This window comes from Malus sylvestris, chromosome 2 (genome assembly GCF_916048215.2).
Source record: "Malus sylvestris chromosome 2, drMalSylv7.2, whole genome shotgun sequence".
NCBI classification, from domain to species: Eukaryota; Viridiplantae; Streptophyta; class Magnoliopsida; order Rosales; family Rosaceae; genus Malus; species Malus sylvestris.
The window spans coordinates 5,465,552-5,480,701 of record NC_062261.1 but is presented as its reverse complement, the minus strand read 5'-3'; the positions used below and the strand labels follow the sequence as shown (position 1 = coordinate 5,480,701).

Sequence of the window (15,150 nt, the reverse complement as noted above, 5' to 3'; positions counted from 1 at the left end):
CATGAGAAATATTGTAGCGAGGGTCCAAATAAGTGATTATTACCTTAAGAAGTTACTAACTATTAGTGCTTGAGCGCTCATGTGAAGCTTTCAGTGCCGATTTTGTGCCCTAAATGATCAACATTTTGTTAATAAGTTGAATCAAAACTGTACAAAATTTATCATAAGTGAGAAATTTTCAATACGTCACGGAGAAATTTACCGCCGAGAGAATTACATATATTTTTCGTACAAGAGCTTAATTTTGGAATTCCTTTTGTTTAACGAAGAAAATAAATATTGAAAAGCAAAACAATATTTGAGAGAGGATGCTTTGTTTCATGACAAATAGAAGAACTCAGATCTTGGACAGCACATCAAAGTCACTCGTTGCAGTTGTTTGTCCGGCCTTTTCGCCGGAAGAAGATTTATCAAGTGGCCATGGCGCCCCTGCCATTACTGCTTCGATCTCCGATAGTTCCCAAGGAACCTTCGTCATGTTCTTATAACCGTTAGCCGTGACAAGCTACGAAATGCAGAACCAGGTATGAGCACACATCAAGAGTACAGAGAAAATAAGACATGCATGAAATCACAAAGGCAAAGGCAGGTGAAGTGAGTTCAGCAGCATGTACGGTTTAAAGAATAGCATAGGAACAAGTACATTCCGGTCCAGAAACACACAATGAAATTTAACCACCTTGAAAAGCAACGCGGGTGGGTGACCTCCTGGGAAGTCCTCGTGTTGCATCCCCTCACAGCCGACCCCACCTAGTGGGAAAAGGCTTTGTTGTGTTGTTGTTGAAAAGGAACGCGGGTCAAACATAAGTAAAAGGAATCATAGGGGTTCAGAAAATGGGGTACCACATCGCTTTCAATTTGGACTCCACCAGAACCTTTAAATCTATTAGCTGCTTCATAATTGAAGAACTTAAAAAGTATTTGAATTTCCCATGGCTGGAGTCAACAAAGCATCAATGAAGTAGCAACCAGGCTTCACTGTTATCACCTACGGAACAACCCACCAAGACAAAGCGTCAAATGCAATAGAATTCGTTTTAGCCAGGGTTCAGAAAATGAAGATTCAGAACACCGGTGAAAGGATTTAATCCATATATTAATGGGGGAAAAGGAGAAGAAAACAAGAACGCGAAATTTGATACTAACCATTCCCTCTTGGAGTTCTCTTGTTGTACGTAAAGACTTTAATCCAGGTTCTTTTGACCTCTCCGTTCCCTGGACAAATGCCATAAGTATTTACAAAATAATTCTGAAAGGTAAACCAGAAAGGAACAAAATAACTTAATGAAAATAACCTCTGGGTAGCCACCAGGATCATGATTGTCAATACCAAGCAAATGCCCAAGACCATGAGGCATAAAAACAGCACCCAGTCGTTCGACCATCATATCATCAATGGTCCTATAACCAAGAACCGTGAGCACCTTATGTAAATTTATCCTTCCCGAAACTAGTGACAACTTGCGAGTAATTCGAATACTAGAGTAAATAATTGAGAAACAATGATTGTTACCCGACTAGGATGCTCCCTCTCTTCAATGATTCAAGAATAACCTTTTCTGCTAGTCTGCAAATTATAAGGAGGCAAAGAGAATCAGAATGTATATGATATTTGCAAAAGCCTAAATATTTTTCGTAAAACGTAGTCGAATTTAGTCATACTTATGCATATCTAGCCAGCTTACTCCAGGTTTCATTGTAGACATGACTTCATTGTGAGCATCAAGGAAAGCCTGCAACAGCAAGAGAATTAGAAAGAAAACGTAAATATGTACTAGAAAATGCTATAAAATGTTGAACGCAGAAATATGAATGTTGCGTGAACTAAAGCAGGCACTGCACACCAGCCTGGAGTCATAAGCACACATATCATGCGTGTGTGTACACTCGTGCACAAAAAGAAAGAGCAAGAAGAAAACTTAAAGACATGAACAATGCAACGATTACACTATTGCACTTACATTATATACAAGTGCTTGGTCAGGGGAAAACTTTCCGTTCACCTGCAGATAAAGTTGAAAGAATTCTGAAGGGGAAAATTGAAACAAATAGGCATCGTCCACAATACCATAAGAAGAGTCTCATGCTTACTTCTAATTATTACCCTTCAGTCCAGAGAACCTCAACCATAGGTAAAAGAACAGTTTCAAACAAAAATGCACATACTCACGGGGTAAGAACAAGTGATGTCAGAACCATAGAAAGTGTATTCAGCTCCCATATCAAGCAATGCCAAATCTCCATCTTCCAAGATCTGCACAAAAAGACGTTATGAATTTTAGCTAATTTTCATAATTTGACAAAGTACTCAATAGTGAGGTATAGTGTATCTTGTCATTTGGAGCTGCTGCATGCCCATAATGGAGAACAGCACTGTATTTTTAAAAGCAATAGAATTTTTAGCCAATATTTTACAGTTGAGGTTTAACGTCAATATCAATATATTCATACCTATAATGAAATCAAAATGATCTGTTAATTACTGGAACCCACCGGATTACAGGGACTAGCTCATGGAAACGTAAACAATGACTTTGATTACGAAAAGCCTACCTAATATCACCAGTAACACAAATACATGGTTATGAGCAATGTCTACAGCCACCATACATGTAGGTGTGGTGAAGAAATATGCTTTCCAGCTGATACTCGTACTGCCTTCCATAACTTTTCTCATGACCTGGTTAAAAAGAAAATAGCAATCATGACTAAGAAAAAGGGAGTCAAGTTTTGAAATATTTCTAAAGATGTTATAAGAATGAGCCCAAAATCAAGATTTCAAAGTGCACAAAGTTCCTGCAGCAGTGAAATAACTGTCCATTCCTAAGCTGCTTCTTGCTATTAGAAGTACGTAACGGGCATCTACTCACAGATATACTTACGACGAAGTTATGCAGAAGCAAGTGTTAAATGGACATTTATTTGTTACGGACGCATATGATGTATATACGAAACACATTTGTGCAATCGAACATTTTCATAAAAGATTACCTCAACATGAGCTTCAGAGCTTATGTCATTGGCAAACTGGATAAGGGAAAGCTCCAGATCTGATTTTGTAACACGGCATTCAGTCAAAACTGGATGCAAGGTAGTCAAATCTGTGTCAAACTTATCAATCCCCTATACAAAGATTAAGAATATATATTAAGTTTAACATTCTACTGAAAGAAGATGAAGGTTTTGTATTTAGTTTAAAACAAACGAAGCTTGTTGCCAAGTCCTTAAAACCACCCAAACTACTGAGGGAAAGATATATACATATTTCTACGGTAGTAATGCTATCAGTAAAGCATTACAGAAAATTGTGTTAAAAAAGGAGAATGCAACAAGTCATTACCATATATAGTTATTATTAATTTATTTAACTATTCAACCAAACACCTAGCACTCTCCAACCTCAGCTTTCTACACCATCTGAACCAAGACCTTGTGCAACAAGTTTTATTCTGAAAGTTTGATTTGAGGAAAAAAAAAAAGAGGACATTTACCTGAAACTCTGCGGGTTTTGAGAATAGATCACTATCAGTGCCGAGGCCATGCAAGAGAAACAATAAAGGTTTACCAGATCCCTTGTATTCATCATGTAATACTGTTGTGATCTCATTGGTATAGTATACCGTGCTAACCATATACCTTTCCTGCAAATGTATAGCACAAATGTGATCTAACAAGTAACGACTGCATCTTATGTTGACAAAGAAATGTATTAAACCGACATTCACCTAGAAGTAAGATACAGGCTCAATCTCTCCCAACCAAACAGCATATTCAGCAGGCAACCTTGGAGCAAAGAGAAAAGATTTCCCAGTTGCAATGTCCTTAAAAAGATGGTCCAAAAAAATCAGTTTGACACAACATTTACGTGTAACCTGAAACACCAAACAAAAATAATTTCCCATTCAAGAACAACCCGAATGCCGCAACTCTATGTACTTACTATAGCTCCATAGAAACCAGGTTCTCTTACTCCAAACAAGTAAGCAAAGTAACTCTCTTGTCTGTAATGGAAAATCAGATACTAATCAGAAAATAAACAAAAATCATCCATTAATGAAAAAAGCATTGATCTTTCTTAACCAAGTTAGATTAAATCATAAGGATTCTACCTAACCTAGGCGCCGGCTGTCGACTACCTGACGCACTCCCCTCCTCCTTTATCCGGGCTTGAGACCGGCAATGTAAGATAAACTTACATAGGCGGAGTTAACCCAAGTTAGATTAAATGGAAAATTTTAAAATCTAATATCAAAATCTAATCACATTGGATAATCACAATGTCCATTTTTACATACTGGGATTCCACAGAATCAAACAACAATTAAACATGCAATGCAAAAACCGAAAACTAAGCTGAAAATTAATGATAATTAGGAGTATAATCAACAATATTAATTATTTCAACTGGGTACCTGAAGAGCTCGGTGTGATCAGTGTCATAGCGATTCTGCTCTTCGCCTCCCTGAAAACAACAAATTGATCAAAATCAAAGTTACTCAAATTTTTTATTTTATGAAAATATATATTGAATAACGACGAGAAAGTGGGTTACTTGGAGGAAGACGAAGCCGTGGAGGGGGCGGGAAGATTCAGAGAGGTGTCGGCGAAGTGAATTCAGAAGCGTTTCACGGTTGGTGACGTGGAGCTCCGGTGGGACAGGTGGAGGAGTGAGAGACGACTTCGAAGCCATGGAAATGGATTTTTCTTTCCGGGCCAGAAATGGACCCACATACTTACTTATAGAGATGTGAAATGGATTGAAGCCCAAAAGTTTCGTACCACCATTTTGGACCTAGTCTCAGGCCCATAACAAGCTCAGTAAAACCAATAGAATGCAATTTACGAGGCCTTGCTAGCTAGAATTAGAATATAATTAAACAATTTCATGAGTTCCAATGTAAAGCCCTGTATATATGCATGTATGTATACATGAGATAGATGATTGCCAATCAGTTAGCTGATCCTGAGTGGCTGCCTGGTTGTCAAGGAGGTGGAGTATGGCTACATGTAAATATGTGCTATATGTGAATCCGACATATTATGTTGCTAGACTGTTATTTTAAGAAATTGCTTTTGGAAAAATTAAAATGACTTTGAGACAATTATAAATGATTTTTGCAACGTATGACTGAAAAAGTTAAAAGTGTTTCTCGATTATGAAAAAAGCACATATATATTTAGTGCTCTTTGCGATTCGACAAGAGCTTCTGAATGGATTTTCATAAACCACTTGGTTTTTTCGAATACATTTTGTTGTGTTTGTAGCAAATGGTTTATTCTTCACAAGAACATTCAATGGCGGAGTCATAATTTCATGTGAGGAGAAGTCTGAGAACATGAAAAATCAGAGGTGCACAAACATTGAAAGACCCATCAAATTCAATATGGAGAACTAAAAATATTGTACAAACTCAAACATAAAGAGTTAAGAAAAAAAAATAAGAATATAACGAAAGGACAAGAAAATACAAAGAAAAGTTGATAGCAAAAAGGGAAGAAGGGAAGTCTACAATGAAATAAGAGGGAGTGAAAAAAGGAGGCCTGTAAAGAAAAAAAGAGTTTGGATTGAGAAGGAGAACACTTGAATTTTAATGATATTCGATTGATAAGCAGTCGCAGTAACAATATGTTACGATAGCAAGAAAAAAGACAAAATGGGCCCGAGACCATTCTAGTCCCTTAGAGTGGCTCTACCTCCGAGAACATTCTCAAACATGCTACAAGTCAGGTATTTGTTTAAATATCTTTCGCCTATAAAATTGAATCATAAGCTCTTCGAATGAAGTATATAGAAAGTGTGACTAGACGGATCATTCAATATTCATGCATATGATCAACTGTTCATATGCATGTTTAGTATTATCGAATTAAGACTTTAAAACAAAACAAAAATAAATCAGGGTTGGTGCGCCTTATAATTTACAATCCTGATAAAGCAATCTTATCTCTAATTAAGCCTCTGTGCATGGAGGTTCTTGGATCACAATTTAGGAATATAAGAAACTTAAACAATGCAGCTATAAACTTATTTATATACGCGCGGAGTTAGTATTCCACCAATAATATTGAGAAACTCATACGTACAATACAGCCATACACATGCATTTTTTTAGAGAGAGTTTGGGAGGAAAGCACATGGTTGGGACGCAGAAAATTCTCCACAAAAAGGTGATTCTTGGCACATATCTAGAGACATTGTTTAGAATATAGAATGAGGATCTTTGTCGGATCCTCTTTGTGAGGATTATGGGGATTCTTAAATCACATCCGTTCATCGTACATTATACTGTAAAAAATAATTATAATTTTTTTTATTTAAAATTGAATATAAACAATACCTAATGACAAAAACTGACTGCACGATGTACAATGAACGGATGTGATTGGAAGATCCTCAAGATTCTTACAAAGATGATTCGACGAGGATTCTTGCAAAGAGGATTCAGCGAGGATCCTCTCTCTAAAATATATATTCAACCATAAACATATAAAAGTTAACAAAAAATATTGCAAGTTGAGTAATTGGTAATGATCGTTTTTTTCCCTAGACCAAGATCTAGGTTCGAATCTCGTTGTCGGCAATCTCTCTTGAAGTGTGATCTGTAAAAACAAACAAAAAGGAGTTAAAACCATCTCTGTAAATTCTCAAAAAGATTTATGGTATGCTCTGGCCCTGGAATGGTATAACCTCACCTCTTTCTAACCTTTTTCAGATTTAAACAAATCAAATAAAAAACTTTGAATATTATTGGCATTATTATAGGAGTCAAAGTCTATGTGGACGATGGTGGATCGCATTTCATGTTGTACAACCAAAGCAAACAACATTAAGAAAATGGGATTATGGCAGCTTATATATACAAAAAGGCATATATGGTGTAGGCACTAAATACAAAGTTGACAATTTATATATATGCAGAAGCACAACATGTATTTATGTATGCAGGAAATTTCTAAGTTAAAATAACCATATATGGCTTATGGACATGTTCATGAGTAGACACTAATAAACCACAGTGGCATTCACGAGTCGGGATTGTGTCTCTGAAAGGTCCCAAAACGTGTTGGTACAAACACAGAAGGGTTTTCGAACTTGTGACTTACGTGCTAACACAGAAAAGAGAAGTACTACTCGACTAGTAATTGACCGATAACGAAAAACATCAATTATCAAAACTTAAACATTGATTTATGCTGTTAAAATCTTCCTACAAACAATGTAGTCGTTATCTATTTCAGCAATAGAGGTAGAGTCAGTAATTAATTATTGATTTATATGTGACATTCACCTACCCAATAATAATCTATGGTTATCTTCTTTGACATGATCATGGCATTACTATAATAAACAATCCCAAGTGGCGCACTGTCATTGGTATTATATCTTCCATCAAGATTTTTGGGGTCTGATAATTGGAATGAGGATCCTCTCCGGATTCTCAAATTGTATCAGTTCATCGCACAATGTGCGGTCAGAAATTATTTTAAATACTTTTATTTAAAATTAAATATGAATAGCATATGACGAATAATGACCGCATGATATACAATGAACGGACATGATTTGAGGATTCGGAGAGGATCCTCGTTCTGATAATTGGTTTACAATTAAACATTCCAACTCCCTTTTTTTTTCTTTTCTTTTTTACAATTTGGAAATGAGCAAGATCCCTCCTGCAAATCTTTTTCCCTCCTCTTCCCTCCTTTCTTACTTTCCTCTTCATATTTCTCTCTTTATAAAGAAATTAACATAAAATATTTACGTGACTTAGTTGTGAGCATTCAAATAGGAGGAGACGGGAGGAGAAGGAAAATGAGAGAGAATCCGGATCCATTTGGAAGACTCCAAATTAATCCTACCACTAATTACATAAACAGATGCATATAATATAATGTAGAGATGCACTGGCTTTCAGCGACTCAGTTGCATGTAGTCCTTGTGAGCAACATTAAAAGACAAACATTGGCCCTGTATTCAGAAGATGTTGACACAGTAGCTACTAAAACGATTAAGAATATCTCATCAATCGTCCAAGTAATGATAAAACCCCCAAAGCTTTTTTTTCTTGTTTAATTAATTAATTGATTAAATTAGGGTTAGGGCTACAGTGATGCTGCAAAAAGGCCATCCGCGACAGTACAGACTGTTGAGTTGTTCCGTGTAAAGCCAATTGATATCCCCCACAGCCTTTTTCCTTGTTTAATAAAGCAATTAATTAATTAAATTAGGGTTAGGAAGGACTACAGTGATGCTGCAAAATGGCCATCTGGGACCGTACAGACTGTGGAGAAGTTCCTTGTAAAGCCAATTGGTCTGTCCTTTTCATACGCGTCCTAATTTCTGGTGTGCTTCCATTCTCCATTTCATGACATTTTCCACAGTTGGAATGCACTTAAAAATGTGAAAACTTTCTCAGCAATGAGTTTCTAACAGCTTCTTAATTAGTTCCTAATCCATTAACTTTATAGTTGATAACTTGATGCAAATAAGAATACAACTTTCACTTCCATACATAAAGCACACATGAAGACTTGAAGTGTTCTAGCTCTTTGCTTCCAATAATTTTCTTCTTAACATGTCAATAATTTTGTTAATCAATAATTGGTAAAAGACAACCCCACCATCCCTTTTCTCACTTACATATTGAGCATGAATCATGCTCTTGAAAGTTTTCACATAACCTATAATAATATTTTAGTTGGAATGTAATATTTCTTGTGGTCCTTGAAGGTTCATTTTCTAATTTTTTCTGTTGTACAACCAATAATTTTACCTGTTTGCTAAATTAATAGCTGATTTGGACTTGAGAAATGCTAAGAGGACTCTCTCAAAAGTGGGACTTTCTATGAACTCTCTATAACCTCACGATTTAACATCAATACTCGTGCCAACATTATAAAACATTGTGTCAAGAACATGAGGTGACAGAGAGTTCATAGAGAGTCATCTTAGCATTTATCTTTGGATTTACTTACAAAGAATAGGAATTATAGTTCTTATAAATTTCTGAGTTCCAGGCGTTTATTAAAGTATGTATTAACTATTTGCTATGTTTTCTAATACATGAAATCAGAAGAGTGTACATTTTCTCTTAAAATCCATTTTTAATAGAAGGACTAGTTGATTTGATACTTTTCTTTAATTTCCCTATATTTTAAGTCATACTGCCATTTCTATTAAGTTAACATATCCAAGATGAAAAGCACCTTCCACTGAAAGAAGTGTAATTACCCATGATCTCAATTAATCTAATTGCTATATGCACATATAATTGAAGCTCCATATCTGCTGTAGACTTTTTGGTTGATACTTGTCTCTGCCTTACAGGCTGAAGTGGCCGATCGATCGAGTAGTCGTCATCTCATCACTCATTCCATTCACGTTCTCTCTCTGTTGTATGCATTAGGATTCCATCTATTAATTGCAAATCTCATGTTAGCTAGATGCTGACCTCTTGCACATGGATTTTCACCATATTGAGTCCCAAAAACCATATATTTCCCCTTATTGTTTTGCCACTAAAACCATTTTGTCGGCACAAATACACGCATAAAGACATGCAGGCAAATACATTGTCCTATAAAAAATAACACATACTTCTTTAGAGAATTAAATTAGATCATGAGATTATTATTGATTTAAACCTCAAAACCCTAGTTATATATTTTGTTGCTAGGAATTAATACATATGAGTGTGTGATGTGTGGGGTCTGCAGATCTTCATGGAGCTTTCAATTATATGCAGTCCTAGCTAATTTGCACACAAATCAGAATCTTAATCTTGTGAAAATTGGTATCTTTGTCCGGCAATCAAACTTAACCACTCTTAGATCTCTTCAAATAATAATTTTTAGGCTTTTCAGCCAAAATGGCTTACTTTAGTTCTTGAGATTTAAAATTGATAGAATTGGTCCCTAATTTTGTAACCCTCAATCATTTTAGTCATTCCGTGAAAAATATCTTTTAAATAAGGAAAAAATGACAAAAATACTTTTAATTTTTTGTCTAATCATTTTGGTCCTTTTTAACAGAGATTTTTTTCATGAAATGACCAAAATGATTGACGGTGGACAAACACATTGACCACTTCTATCGATTTCAAATCTCATGGACCAAAGTGAGAGTTATGCCAATCTTATAGACTATTTTGGCTAAAGTACCTAATTTTTACAAGCATTTTAATTTCAAGCATCATTTGGGATTTAGGGTTTGCTCAGCAAGGATTTGATTTGTCATAGGTTGGGAAGTGTACATTAAGATTTGTAGAGAGAGAGAGAGAGAGAGAGAGAGAGAGAGAGAGAGAGAGAGAGAGAGAGGGAGAGGGAGGGAGAGACCTAACCATATATTCTGTACCTATTCTTAATCTGATCTTAGGAAAATTAAGATATAAGAATGCTTTGAGAGCATAGCATAAAATTATTGACGGTTGTTGGGTACATGTAGGTGATGAGATAAAAACTACTTTGATGTATGTAAAATGCCAGCTTTGATATACTCTTGCTTATGTCACAGAATCAATGATTGATTCTTCTTCTTTCTGCTTATTTCTCAATAAAAAAGGCAAGTTGAGAGGAACTTTTTTGTTCATTATTTTTTATGCCATTGCTCTCCAAACAGTTCCTATATATAAGTGGGTGAATTCAAAGGTTTTTCATTCAAACCATTCTCATTCAACTCTCTCCTCTCTCTCTCTCTCTGAGTCATAACTACAGCTTTCTTGAAGGCCAAAGTGCTTTTATAAGAAAGCTGGATATGGCTATAGAGATTAAGCAGCAGCAGCCTTCTGTTGGGCTATCAAAAATAGCTGTTTCTGATACTCATGGAGAAGACTCTCCATACTTTGCAGGATGGAAAGCTTATGATCAAAACCCTTATCATGAATCAAGCAATCCATCTGGAGTCATACAGATGGGACTAGCTGAAAACCAAGTAAGTGCTTCTCATGATCGCAAATGATCATTTGGTCAACAAAACCCATAAGGAAAAAATCTGAATACTTCTAGAATTTTCATCTAATATTAACTTTTTTTTATTGGACAGGTTTCGTTTGATCTGTTGGAAAAGTACTTGGAAGAAAATTCAGAAGCCTCCAACTGGGGTTCAAAGGGATCAAAAGGAGTGTCTGGCTTTAGAGAAAATGCCTTGTTTCAAGACTACCATGGGCTTTTGTCTTTTAGAAAGGCAATGGCAAGTTTTATGGAGCAAATTAGAGGAGGAAGAGCGAAAATTGACCCTGCTAGAGTAGTCTTAACAGCAGGTGCAACTGCAGCCAATGAGCTGTTGACTTTCATCATAGCTGATCCTGGTGATGCTTTGCTTGTTCCAACACCATACTATCCAGGGTAAGAATACTCCTCCATCACTCAAACTTGACTTTAGAAGTTACAGAAATATTCTCTTGTCAGACGGTTTGGGATGTTTTTCTTTTTCAAATGTTTACGCGGAACATTTCTTAAGTGTTCTCATTTTAACCGCATGACGTCAGAATGAGTCCGGACATAACATGCCATCTGACAAGAGAATGTTATCATCTGGAAGTTATATTATTTCATGCAAATTTTTTGTGACTTTTGTTTTTCATATTGATCATCAAAAACTAATGTCAACTTAAATTTTCTTCTTCAGATTTGATAGAGATTTGAGGTGGAGGACTGGTGTGAACATTGTGCCAATCCACTGTGAAAGCTCAAACAAGTTCCAGATTACTCCAGAAGCGTTAGAAGCTGCACACAAAGAGGCAGAAGACAAGAACATGAGAGTGAGAGGGGTACTAATCACAAATCCATCAAACCCACTTGGTGCAACAATCCAAAGGGCAGTCCTTGAACAGATTCTTGATTTCGTCACAAAAAAAGACATCCATCTCGTTTCTGATGAAATCTACTCGGGATCCGCCTTCTCATCCTCCGAATTCATTAGTGTGGCAGAAATTCTTGAAGACAGGCAGTACAAGGATGCAGAAAGAGTCCACATTGTTTATAGTCTATCCAAAGATCTTGGCCTTCCAGGTTTTCGAGTTGGCACCGTGTACTCTTACAATGATAAGGTTGTGACAACAGCAAGAAGGATGTCAAGCTTCACCCTAATATCTTCTCAAACACAACATCTCTTGGCTTCCATGTTATCTGACAAGGAGTTCACTGAAAATTACATAAATACAAACAGAGAGAGACTGAGGAAGAGATATGATATGATCATCGAGGGTTTGAAGAAATCGGGGATCGAGTGTTTGAAAGGAAATGCTGGGTTGTTTTGCTGGATGAATTTAAGTCCATTTTTGGATGAACCTACAAGAGAAGGTGAACTGACTCTTTGGGATTCCATGCTGCATGAAGTGAAGCTAAATATATCTCCAGGTTCTTCTTGTCATTGCTCTGAGCCAGGTTGGTTCAGGGTGTGCTTTGCCAACATGAGTGAGCAGACACTTGGGATTGCATTGACAAGAATACATAATTTCATGGAAAAGAAAGAGAGGGCTAGCTAAAATTATATTTTCCTCTCTTTTATCTTCCTTTTTTTCAGTGGTTCTAACCATTTTTTATTATTTTGGAGGACAAAACCCAATTTAAGAATTGGATTTGTCTCTCTACATATATATATACTGTAGATTTGATTAAATTGTGTAACAATTCCATCTTGTTTTCTTGCTTGAAAAAGCAAGTTTTACACATTCAACTTGTATAATCGATGGATATATACTTTTATTTATTTTTGGCATTCTACTCATTTTACCTTTGACTTGTCTTGCAATCAACTGCGAAAGACTTGAGCATTATTTATTAATGTTGGGAGATAACGTACAGCTATAGACTAATTAAGGAAGAAGAAGAGCAACTAAACAGGTAGATTACAAAAAAATCTCGTTCAGTGAAAGAGTTAATTTCACAAAAATATCCTTTAAAAGGTGGTTGCATGACAATTTAACTAGAATATTGACAGAGTTGTCATGGAATGACTAAATTGATTTACGGTGGATAAACTCAGGGACCACTTCTATCAATTTTCATTGTCAGGGACCAAAGTTATGCCAATCTCAGAAACAATTTTCTCTAAAAAAATCCTAAACTAAATTGTAAACTTTTTCAACAATTAAGCCATATACAATTACTTCAAACCCTATATAATATTATATTGGATATGAGGTAGAATTTCCAACCTTTGACAATTTTAAGCTGAGTTTGACGTTGAATGTCATGCTCATAAAACCTGGCATGATTAAGATGTGTTAGTTAATTCAGATATGTTTTGCTTAATATAAGCGTTTTGCACAGCTTTACGCCAAATGTTAGTACTCCATCACACGAAAGAGATACCATTTGATACACACCAGGCCCAGAATATAGTAGTAATCGGCGATAGTTAATGAAAAATGTGAAAAGTAATAAACACCCAGTTGAGAGAGTTGGTTAAACTCAAGGATCCATTTGATGTTGATCCGAGTTCGATGGTTGTTTGTGAGCAACTATAACACCGCTAGCTTGTGTCATAACATAAAATTCATCGTGGACCCTATTATAAAAAATGTAATAATTTTTAATAAAAAAGATTAATCAAGAGGTGATGCATATGGCTCAGTTGGGAGATACAAGGCTAGGCTTGTTGCAAAATGGTTTAGTCAAGAGGAAGGGATTGATGGAGAAACTTTTAGTCTAGTTGTTAAACCAACAACTGTTAGACTTGTATTAGCAATGGCAGCTCACTATATGGATGGTCACTAAGGCAGCTAGATGTAAAGAATGCTTTCTTGCATGGCATATTGCAAGAAGAGGTCTACATGTCACAGCCTCTTGGTTTTGTTGATTCTCATCACTCAGATTATGTGTGCAAGTTACACAAATCATTATATGGTTTAAAGCAAGCCCCAAGGGTTTGGAATGAGAAAGTTAAAAGCTTTCTCCCATCTCTTGGCTTCATCTCAACTTATGTAGACTCTTCATTATTTGTCAAACAAACTGGTAGTTCAATAGTCATCGTACTTCTCTATGTTGATGATATTATCATCACTGGTAATGCATCTTCAGTGATTAATGAACTAATTGGTGCTTTGACACAAGAGTTTGAACTTAAAGACTTGGGGTAGCTTCATTATTTTATGGGAATATAGGTTATATCTCAATTTGATGGTTTATTTCTGTCTCAAGCAAAGTATGTAAGGGATCTTCTTGCCAAGACAGAAATGGAAGATTCAAAATCATGTGCTACACCATGCTTACCTTATAACAGATTGGTTCTTGATGATGGGAAACCCTATTATAATCCAAGATTATATAGAAGCGTAGTTGGGGCATTGCAATACCTAACATTTACTAAACCTGATATTGCATTTGCAGTGCATCAAGTATATCAATTCATGCAAACTCCAATGGAATCACATTTCATTGTAGTAAAATGATACTTCGATATTTGAAAGGCACAATTAACTTGGGAGTCAAGTATATTAAAGGTGAATTAGATGTGAGAGCTTTTTTTTATGCAGATTGGGCTGGTGATCCCAATGATAGAAGGTCAACAACATGATTTGTGGTGTTTTTAGGTTCCAATCCAATATCATGGTCCTTTAAAAAGCAGCAAACAATTTCAAGATCTTCAACAGAGGCTGAGTATTCAGCCTTGTCATCAACCACTGCTGAATTGGATTGGATCAAACAGTTGTTGTCATTACTGCAAGTTTCGATTCCCTATCAACTTGTTCTCTATTATGATAACATGGCAGCCATTTCATTGACTTGTAATCATGTATTACACCAGAGAACAAAGCATATCGAGGTTGGCATTCACTTTGTTAGAGAAAGAGTGGCTAAAAAGTTGTTACAAGTTCAATTTGTTCCTTCTACAGAACAATATGAAGATATCTTGACAAAAGGATTGTCTGCACCTATCTATCAAACTTACTGTCACAATCTCAGACTTGGACTTCCCACCACTGAGCTCGAGGGGAGATGTTGAGGATAGTAATCCAATGACTATAGAGTGTGCCACTTGTCAAAGATCAGCTGAGTTAGTTAGGGAATGTTGTTAGAGTTAGTTACAATGACTTGTTGTGTAAGAAATGAATATATTGCAGTTGTATAAAAGCATACTTGTACTGTCATATTAGCTTAATAAAAAATACAATCTTCTTAGCTAAATTTTTCTCTCTCTCTCTCTAT

The 15,150-nt window shown here is 35.9% G+C and overlaps 1 protein-coding gene and 1 pseudogene across 1 annotated transcript; one reads left to right on the top strand and one right to left on the bottom strand.

Moving 5' to 3' along the window:
* Positions 1–157: 157 nt before the first annotated feature.
* LOC126597436 (uncharacterized) lies at positions 158–4,693 on the bottom strand (annotated as a pseudogene).
* Positions 4,694–10,676: 5,983 nt separating this feature from the next.
* Positions 10,677–12,708, top strand: LOC126597199 (1-aminocyclopropane-1-carboxylate synthase 7-like). The gene is made up of 3 exons (XM_050263971.1): positions 10,677–10,930; positions 11,042–11,343; positions 11,627–12,708. Exons 1-3 carry the CDS (start codon positions 10,754–10,756, stop codon positions 12,483–12,485), a joined length of 1,338 nt encoding a protein of 445 aa, XP_050119928.1. The 5' UTR covers positions 10,677–10,753; the 3' UTR covers positions 12,486–12,708.
* Positions 12,709–15,150: the final 2,442 nt, after the last annotated feature.